This window comes from Fusarium vanettenii (genome assembly GCF_000151355.1).
Source record: "Fusarium vanettenii 77-13-4 chromosome 8 genomic scaffold NECHAsca_17_chr8_1_0, whole genome shotgun sequence".
NCBI lineage: Eukaryota > Fungi > Ascomycota > Sordariomycetes > Hypocreales > Nectriaceae > Fusarium > Fusarium vanettenii.
In genome coordinates, this window is record NW_003315868.1 from 897,836 (window position 1) to 907,961 (window position 10,126).

Below are 10,126 nucleotides of genomic sequence, written 5' to 3' on the forward strand. Positions count from 1 at the left end.
AATGTGTGTGATGATCATCGGCTATTGGTGTTGGAGGAGTCTCGGCTTCCTGTCGATTGTCCGATACATGCACATGAGTACCACCTGTCAGAACACACCAATATGAGTTTTTTTTAATCGCGTAAGCAACTTAGCCTACCATCAAATCTGGATTACAAACGATTGCCACGGAGTTACAAGTTATAAAAGGATGTGATAGCATTACTAAACTTCGCTCAGAGCTTGCTGGTTTGGTCATGATTCCAGCCTGGCATATCAGCCAGATCCTTTGCATGAGCAGCTCGACCAGACTTCAGAGCATCACCACCAGGCCTCCATCTCCAATTATACGCCAGGTCTTCAGAGAGGGTTCCCTCGATCAGCTCGACTACATGCTTTCCAATGTTGGGCAGAAACTTGAAGCTATGTCTGCGGAAACTATCAGTGGAATGACGTCTGTAGAGTTTTGGCTCGTGGCTTACCCGCTATCTCCAGTTGCCAGGATGAAGTTCTTCCACCGGGGGTGCTCGCAAATCAACAGGTTGGCATCAGCAGTATCTGTGCACCAGCACATACTCCGATTTAGGAGTTGTCGGTCCTTAAAACGTGGCAGGAATCTAGCAACTGCCTTGCGAATGGATCCTTCGGAAGCGTCAGGGTAGGTATCTGTGGGATGTTGGGAGTGAGATCGGGGAACGGAAATCTGCTTCGCAACATCGGAACCAAACGGCTTGTGCGAAAGAAAGCGAGTGAAGCCGGGAAACTCATCGCACACCTTGATGATGTTTTCCCTGGAGGTATATTTAACATGTTGTCAATTCAACTGCATTCAAGGAAACCACTTACTCCGTTGGCTCAAAGAAGAAGCCGTATTCACCGTCGTAAATCACAGGTGCGTTCTTGAACTCGGCTGCCTCTTCAGGGGTGAGTTGAATCTGAGCGAAAACCCAGGCCTAAACAACCCGTTAGCGAGGAATCCTAAGCCACGACTGTGCAAGTGGTTACATGTTCTTACCTTTGAAACGCATTGCCCTTCGAGATTGACCAAAGCCGGGCTCCAAGCACCGGTAGCTAGAACTACCTTGTCGGCATAGTATTTTGCGCCATCGAGTGTTTGTACGCCAGTGCAAGTCTTCCCATCATCAGACAGGAGAGGTTGAGCGAAAGTCCCGGCCCTGTGGTGCATGTTAATGTGAGGTACCTTCAGAGTTCTGGTCATACGTGCCGGCCGAATCCAAACTTGACGCCCTGGTCTCGAAGAAAATTTCCGATAGCGTTGATGGCCTTGGCTGCAGCAAGCCAGCCGCTGTCCAGACTGTGGACCCCCTTCCATCCCTGGGTTGCGTAAGCTTCATTTTACCATCCTTCGCGGATGAAAATTACTTTGACTTGCTCTCGCGTGAAAGCTGGCATCTCGGCCAGAATCTCATCTTCGTTATCTAGCCAGACATTCGTCTTCTCTAGGTCGCTCTTTGCATTGATCAGATTTTGACGGGCCCGTCGCAAACCTTGGATTCCTTTATCTGACGAGGAGCAATTAACCTCCAAGTGGGTAAGTATGAGACTAAGATGATGGTGATAACAAAGCTGGGTTAATGACTCACCATGCCCACGTTGTGGAAGAAGGGTCTGAACAATGGATCATTATTCCACATATCCAGAGCCTCCAAGGATAGCTGCAAATCCGGCTTGTTTAAAATTCGGATACTCATAATCTTATTGAGGTCGTGGCCGGCTGATTGAGACGACGGAATTGGATACACGTCCAAGACGGTGATGTTGGTAGGCTTATATCCGGATCGAATAAGATGGAGAGCCGTTGAAGAACCTATTGTGCCGCCTCCTCCAACAACGACAATGTTGGTGCTTTCGCGTGGAACCGCCATGGTCTCGTATTGGCCTGGCCGTCTTATCGTGGAGGGTGGTTCTAAGGAGAGAGTAGAGTTGAAATGCGTACAGGACGTTTCGGCAGTTATCACTGTGCACCAATGTGACTAAATATATATTTCGGGTAGTCACGTAAATAGCATCATGTCTCTTCATCACACACACGAATTCCAACTCGAGCCATGGATTGGAAGGTCGATGCGCTCCGAGACCGGACCCGTAGGTGGGATTGATGGTATCCTGTGACCTGTAACTAACTCCAGCATTGCAGGGTTAGACACATCTAATCCCCAAATCTCAATTCAGGTTTCCTGCCGTCGTGCTTTGCAAGAATCATAAATGATCGGTTCATTGGTTGTCGTTGGCGAACCGACATTTTAGACCCTCTTTTCTGGCCCTGGTTGTATTTTGAGGGAAGGTCGGTACGATCTAGATCGGGCAAAGCCAAAGTCAGCTCCAGAAGTCTGCACAGCAGTTGTCATTGGTGGACCGATCTTCACTAGGAGTGCTAACCTGCGTCATTAGCCTGACGGGTCGACCTTCCTCTTCCCAGAGACTGTCAAAACCGTCATGGTGTCCCCACCATGTTAATCATGGAGCGCATCACGCGAAACCACCTACCTAGAGATTCGTCAGAATGCTCAATGAAACGACTTTCGGAGCGTATCGACCTTCTACTTTCTTGTTGCGAGGTTTTCTTTTCCCCTCTAAGAAGCGCCGGCACGAGGATAAGTATCAGACGAGGTTCAACCACGAGTTACCAAACAATAGAAACCCTGATACCTTTACTTCGATTACTCTTTACCTCCCAGTTATCTACCAACCTCAGCATCCATCACAGAGAAAAGAGATCTGAAGCCATGGCTCTGTCAATCCTCCCGACACAAGCAGATATTCGCAGCCGGGTCGTCCGAGTGCAAAATGCAATCAAGGGGGCCGGAATGGATCTTCTCGTGCTCCACGGCACAGCGAACCACCGCTTCTTCACCGGACTCGATGGCCTGCCGGATGTAAGGCCTATTTTCCTCGTCATACGGCCCAACGCTGCGCCTGCGTTCATCTCACCCCGAATCGAAGCCCCCATCATCCGCACGAAATGCACCCAAGAGATCGTGGCTGAATGGGGTGATTGGGACGAGCCGGGAATGTACCGATCGTTCGGTGATGCCCTTGCCTCATACATTCAAAAAGTGGCTCCAAAGGCTGCCATGATCGGTCTTGATTCCAATACCGTCACGGCAGCTAATCTTGAGTTACTCAAGAACAAGCTGGCGTCAGCAGACATTGTGGACGCCTCTACCTTGATCAGTCAAGTTCGCCGCGACGGCGATGCGGCACAAACCAGGATTCTCAGAAGCTGTGCTGATGTTGCTGCTCAAAAGTTCAAGGGAGCTCGGGAGGCCACTGCTCCTGGTGTCCCGGAGTGGAGAGTTGCTCTCCGCGGCTACACTGCTGCCGTGGAGCAGGCATCCAAGTATCTCGAGGGTGACGAGAACAACTCGCCGCTCGGCTCCAGCTTCACTGTCGTTGGTAGCGGCCGCATCCGTTCGGCGCATGCCCATTCCGTGGCCTCGAACCGTATCATGAGGGATGGTGAGCTTGTTCAGATCTGCTGCTGCACCCCTACACTGGTTGGACACGACATGTGTTTCGACCGTCCTATCGCAGTGGGCACCAAGGAGCTTCCTGAGGATGTTCTCAATGTACTCAGCGCCGCGCGTGAGGCTTCAGCAGCGGCGTGGAAGGTGGTTCGCGCAGGAGTAAGAGCAGAAGAGGTTCACGCTGCCGCAGCGGAAGTCATTGCACGTCGCGGATTTACCGAGGGCATGCAGCACGGAACGGGTCGTTCTATCGGATGCGGTGGTGTTGGATTCCGTATCATGGAGGGCGAGCAGACTGTGCTTCAAGAGGGCGACGTTGTCGGCATCGAGCCAGGTGTTTACCAGTACGGCGTGGGGGGTGCTCGCTACGGCGACACGGCCCTTGTGACGACCAAAGGATGCGAGATGCTCACGCCGTTTGATCTGGGAAGGGACATCCAAGCAGACCAGGCTGCGATTCGACGTGCTAGAATCTAAGAATTCCGAGTGGACTATGTAGATGACTCCACAAGTCTCCCCATAATCTGAGCCTCTGTTGATATCATTCATCCCATAACTACTTGTACACCTTCCCAAAGCGCCTCTATCAGCGCCTGGTCTTGACGCCACAATCCATGAGTAGGATTCGGAGCCGCCCCCAGAAGCCCCGTCTTTCTCCTTGTATCATGATGTTGGTATAGCATCTTGATCGTGAGGCCTTGATCCCTGTATAGAATGGTCTTTCCGAGCTCAAGCCTCAGCCCCTAAAAAGTGCATGACCCCTTTGTCAACTGTCATTAAAGTCAAAAGTCTAGATTTGTCTGCGAGCATGAATACTAGTTGCATGTATTGATTCTGATTTGTCGACCAAGTACGTCCCATCGGCACTCACATCTTCAACAATCATGACTCGAGAAAGGGTTAACAACCGGGGCAAGGTTGGGCATCTAACCTCACTATTTTCCGGCAGCGCGGGGATGGCCTCCTCAAGGTTAGAGTGGGTGTAGGTTCATCCAATGACAAGAACAGGATAGGGAACTAGCAACCTCACCTTACCTTTAGTCCAGGGTGGCTGGTCGCTTTGCCCCGCTGCCCTCATTATGGTCATGTCGTGGAGGAAGGTCGACCCGGTCCTGTATCCGGCGACAGATAACCTCCTGAGCGACATCCATCTATAAGTATCTGCATGGCCCTGACGAGAATCCCCAACGTTTCCTTACAGTGCATTACTGAGCCCCTACCTCATCTCGACCCTTTCTGCACCAACTGCCCCCCTCTAGCCTTTTCTTTCATACAATGTCGGAGTCGAAGAAGGAAGACGCGATGCCCGATGCCCTCGAGGCAAGCGAGAGCGTTAAGAAGGGCGTCTCGGAATCCATGGATGAGGCTGCACAGTGGCTTTCTCGCTGCGCTGACCTAGCACCTCTGACTCCTGAGGAGGAGAAGAAGACGCTGCGGAAGATGGATTGGATTCTGTTGCCAATGGTGCGTTGAAACTTCCTAATCCTACACCTTTCCTCGGGTCATATCCATTCCAATCGCTGACTTGGGTGACTCTAGCTCTTCATGACTGCCAATCTCGGCGCAGTTGACAAGGTCGCCCTGAGCAATGCTGCCATCTACGGCCTAAAGGAAGATCTCAATCTCAAAGGCCAGCAGTATTCTTGGGCCGGTTCCATCCTGGCCATTGGTGCCGTGGCTGGTATGTGGCCATCCATGTACTTGGTCCACAGGCTGCCCTCAGCCAAGTATCTGGCTTGCTGTTCTCTTTGCTGGTCTGCCATGGCACTCATCACGCCTGCGACTCACAACTGGGGCGGGCTGATGGCCCTGCGGTTCCTCATGGGTAAGTCCGATGCCATGGACTAGGCCAAATAACACTAATAAACCCGTTCAGGTGCCCTCGAGGCTATTATTGTTCCCTCCATCTCCATCATCATTGCAGGATTCTACAAGAAGTCTGAACAGCCCCCTCGCAATGCCCTCGTATTTGCATCCGCAAGTTCCATCCACAACGGCTTTTTGTCATGGGCCCTCAGCCACATTCCGGCCAGTGCGCCTCTCAGTGTCTGGCAATACATTTATATTGTCAACGGCATGCTTCCTCCGAAACCCAACTCACGACAATTTCCTAATTTTACCAACAGGCTCCATCTCATTCGCTTGGTCCCTGTTCGTTCTGTGGTACCTCCCCGACACCCCTATGAATGCCAAATTCCTGGACGAGCGACAGAAATACCACATCGTCCAACGCCTTGCCGAGAACCAGACTGGAATTGCCAATAGAAAATGGAAGTGGTACCAAGCGCGCGAGGCTCTCTATGATCCCAGGACATGGATCTTGTTCTGCTTCAACATCTCCATCAACATTCCCAACGGAGGACTCCAAACCTTCAGCAGCATCATCATCAACAACCTTGGATTCACGGAGCAGCAAACCTCGCTCCTCAATATGCCGACTGATGTCGCATTCACTCTCACGACCTTCTTCTGGTCCTGGGTGGCAGGAAAGTGGCACAACCGGCGTTGTCTCGCCAGTATGCTGGCATGCATTATTCCTATTGCCGGTGCAATCATGGTCTACACGATTCCAAGGGAAGATATTGGCCCTCAGATGCTGGGGATTTACATGGTGAGTTCTCAATCCAGATACCTAGTCCCTAGTCCCTACCGCTGGCTGACCAATATGCTCCCCAGCTCTACACCTACTTTGGTCCTTACGTTGTTGGCATTTCCCTGGCTCAGGCTAATACAGCTGGTAGCACAAAGAAGAGTGTGCAGTATGCTCTCCTTTACATTGGTTACGCCGTCGGCAACCTCATTGGGCCCCAGACCTTCCAGGAATCCCAGGCTCCGGCATACACTGGAGGATTCGTCGCCATGTTAGCGTGCTATTGTATTTGTGCCGGCCTGATGGGACTTTACTGGGCCATCTCATTTGCACAGAACCGTAGACGTGTAGCCGCTGCCGCGGAGCAACGGAACGGAGATTGTGACTTGGTGGGTTCATTCGCCGACCGAACCGACTTTGAGCAAAAGACATTCATCTACACCACCTAGTCGGCGAAGCCCCGGTAGCTCCACGTGAGGACTCGGTTGAAATCATCACACCACGCTGTGGAAATGAGTTTGGAGACGAGACTCATCAGAGCGCATATGAAGAGCATGTTGACCTTTAGTTTCTTGAGATTGGTTGGTGTTGGTGGTTATCACGAGATATTAATAAAGTTGTTGTTGGAATGGAACCGTCCCAAACACCCCCCCGCCCCCGGCACGAAGCCTGAGCAAGTAGCTATGTTTGGGAATGTTGGATGCCCATGATCAATATACAAGGAGCCTGACGACGTTATCTAAGCTTCAAGAAGAATAGGTCAACGATGTTGCAAACGACATTTCTTCTAAGAGACAGTCATTTGATTCCGACGCACAGTCTGACTATTTGCCTTTATTTGATAGAAGTGATCGAAGTCACTAATTCGGATGTCGACGATGCAATGGCCTTGGCCTGGTCGCTTGGATGGTCTTCGAGCAATGCCAGCGTTGGTGGACAGTGACACCCCTGCAGATGAAAATCGCTCCCCAGCGTCCCTGTCATGCATAATATGATCTTAAGGCTTAGTTAACCCATCGAGGGCCAGGCTATAATTATAATAAAGAATAGATCTTTAATATATTATAATATTATAACCTACCCGTTGGCTTATATAGGTCTAGCGACCTAGGCGAGCTAAGCTCATAAGCTAGGTTAGCTATAAAATTATAATATAACTATAAAATTATAATATAACTATAAAATTATAATATAACTATAAAATTATAATATAACTATAAAATTATAATATAGACCCCATACTTAATAATATCCTTACTTATATATAATTATTACCTATTTTAGCTATATTTTATAATACTAATTAATAAAAAATACCTCTTTTATATTTATATTTATTATATTAAATAAGGTAAATCTTAAGGCTACCTAGGAAATTATAATATTATATATATAATATACTTAGGGCCTTTATTATAATACCTCTATTAATATAATTTAATTTCTCTTATTTTATATTATTAATACTTATTACCTTAGATCCTTTTTTATCTTTATTTAGAGGATTATAAGAAGACTAGAGATTAGATCTATGCTTTATTAAGTTAATAGACTAAAAGTCTTTATAAATAAAAAATAAAAAGCTATTATAGCCTTTATTATTTAAATAAAAAGATTTAGATTTTTTACCTCTAAGTCTAAGATAAAAGATATTATTATAACCCTTTATTAATATAAGAACCTTAATATTAATCTTATTAATAAGATATAATATACTTATTTTTATAATAATTATCTTAAGTATCACGGCCATGACATAGTCGAGGGCAATAACGCCGGGCAGAAAGCCAACCCCACTACGTTAGCTAATTATAGGGCAGGAAGATATATAAGTTAAATAAAATTAATTCGATTTCCCTCGACTATATAAGTTAAACGCCGATAACTCGACTCGACTTAACTATATTTAACCCAAAGACTAAATAAATATATAAAATATGCTTATTATATTTTCTTATATAATAACTACCTTAGCTATTAATATAACTTAATTATACTTAATACCTTAAGTATATTACTAGATATAATATTATATTATCTTTTAAGGTTATATAATATTCTTTTTTACTAATATAAACTAATATAACTAGTTTATCCCTTAAGAAATATCCTCTTATTATATATTAATAGCTCTTATTTAAAGGATTACTTATATTACCTTAAATAATATTAAATATAATAGCTACTTAGGCTATTCTTAGTAATAATTATTAATAGGTCTTACTTATTAATTACTTATTTATCCCTATTGTATTAGCTTAGGCTAATCTTAATAGCAATAAAGAAATAAATAATAATAATAAAGAGGTTAAGTAACTCTATACCTAAGTTATTATTATAATTACTAAAATAAAAAAACTTAGAGGACTTATTAATTATATAGCTATTACTTAGTAAATTTAAAATTAATAATACTATAAGAATATTTAAAATATTAATAATATAGTAATTACTACTATAAAAAGTAAAAATATTAAAGAAATCCTAAAGTTAGAATAATTAGAGAAATTTAATAATATTATATATAAATTATTAATATTTCTTATATAGCTATATATATTTATATTCTATTACTATATTTAGTTTATTATAATATCTAATAAGGTCTAATATATTATAGGGTATTTTATTAAGTATATTATAGCCTAGTTTAAACTTATTATAAAAAAATACCTTATTAAACTACTTAATAAATACTCACTATAGACTATAAACCTTTATTCTAGCTTTAAAGCCTTAAAAGCTATACTTTAATAAGCTTTTAAAATAATAAATAAAAAAGCCTAAGTAAAAAAAGAAATTAAGATACTTTAATAAACTCGCTCTATATTAGAATATAGTATTAAGTACCTTTAGCTTACCTTAAAGCTTAATTAGGACTAAGAACCCTTAATATCCTTTTTCTTTAATAAACTTAAGAAAAAGGTATAAGCTATATTCTATAAGGAAGACTAGCTTAATAACCTTATTAATTATATTAGCTAAGTAATTAAGATTAATAATTAATAATTCTCTTAAAAGAAACTCTAGAACCCCTATAATAATAAAGAAAATTATTAGAAACCTTAGTTTAATATTAACTAAGGGTAATATTAATAAAATAATATATCTTATAGAACTTATATAAGACCTATAAAACTTAGAGTAACCTAATAAAAGAAATATAATTATTATAGACTTAAATATTAATATTACTATAAAATAAATTATATTAAGAAAATCTATTATAAAAAATAATATAATATTAAGGAAGGTTATTATTAGCTATAATAATAATAACTCCTTAAAGATAAAAAATAAATAAGATTTATATAAGTTAATAATAAACTATAAATAGCTCTTTAAATAATTAAAATACTTAGTATAGCTTAGACTAGGTATAATAATATTAGTTTAGAATTAGGAGAAATTATTATGCCTTATAGCTAGGTATACCTTACTAAGGAATAATTTAGGTATAATAATTACCCCTAGCTAAAGCTATAATATATTATAATAAAACCTCTAAAGATAGAATAATTCTATCTTATAGATAAATTAAGATAAAAATTATTACTTAAATAAACAAATAAACCTAATAAGGACCTTAATACTAAGACTATTATAATAATAAGATAAATTAAATAATATAATAAAGATCTTAATTATAGCGCTAAAGCTAAAGCCTAATAATAATTAATTATAGCCTAGATCTATAATTAATAAAACCCTAAGATAAATAATAATTTATAAAAAAAAGAATATTACTTATAACTCTATAATAAATAAGGAAACTAATATTAGAATATATTATAAGAATAATATATTTAGACCGCAAGGGAATATATAAATACTATTAATATATAAGATATATATATCTATATATATTACTAAATAATAATTAAGAACCTATAATACCTAGAAGTATTATTTAATATATAAGATAATATATAAACTTACTTAATATATAAGAAATACCTTAGTATTTTATAGATATTATATTAATACTATTAATATAAAGAGTATAGAAAAAAAAAATAAGATTATTTCTTAATCCCTTTATTATATTAGCCTAATAATAAATTATATC

General features: G+C 41.5%; 3 protein-coding genes across 3 annotated transcripts; 2 read left to right on the top strand and 1 right to left on the bottom strand.

Annotated features, from left to right (window-relative positions):
- Positions 1-215: 215 nt before the first annotated feature.
- NECHADRAFT_95360 (uncharacterized protein) lies at positions 216-1,865 on the bottom strand (the record flags this gene model as incomplete). Its single annotated transcript, XM_003047122.1, has 7 exons — positions 216-408; positions 462-770; positions 826-932; positions 995-1,154; positions 1,220-1,314; positions 1,363-1,521; positions 1,584-1,865. The coding sequence occupies 7 exons, from the start codon at positions 1,863-1,865 to the stop codon at positions 216-218; spliced, it is 1,305 nt and encodes a 434-aa protein (XP_003047168.1).
- An 861-nt stretch (positions 1,866-2,726) lies between these two features.
- NECHADRAFT_83559 (uncharacterized protein) lies at positions 2,727-3,944 on the top strand (the record flags this gene model as incomplete). Its single annotated transcript, XM_003046964.1, has 1 exon — positions 2,727-3,944. One exon carries the CDS (start codon positions 2,727-2,729, stop codon positions 3,942-3,944), a length of 1,218 nt encoding a protein of 405 aa, XP_003047010.1.
- Positions 3,945-4,823: 879 nt separating this feature from the next.
- On the top strand, positions 4,824-6,506 carry NECHADRAFT_46191 (uncharacterized protein; the record flags this gene model as incomplete). Its single annotated transcript, XM_003046965.1, has 5 exons — positions 4,824-4,931; positions 5,007-5,292; positions 5,344-5,511; positions 5,594-6,078; positions 6,144-6,506. The coding sequence occupies 5 exons, from the start codon at positions 4,824-4,826 to the stop codon at positions 6,504-6,506; spliced, it is 1,410 nt and encodes a 469-aa protein (XP_003047011.1).
- Between the last annotated feature and the right edge of the window lie 3,620 nt (positions 6,507-10,126).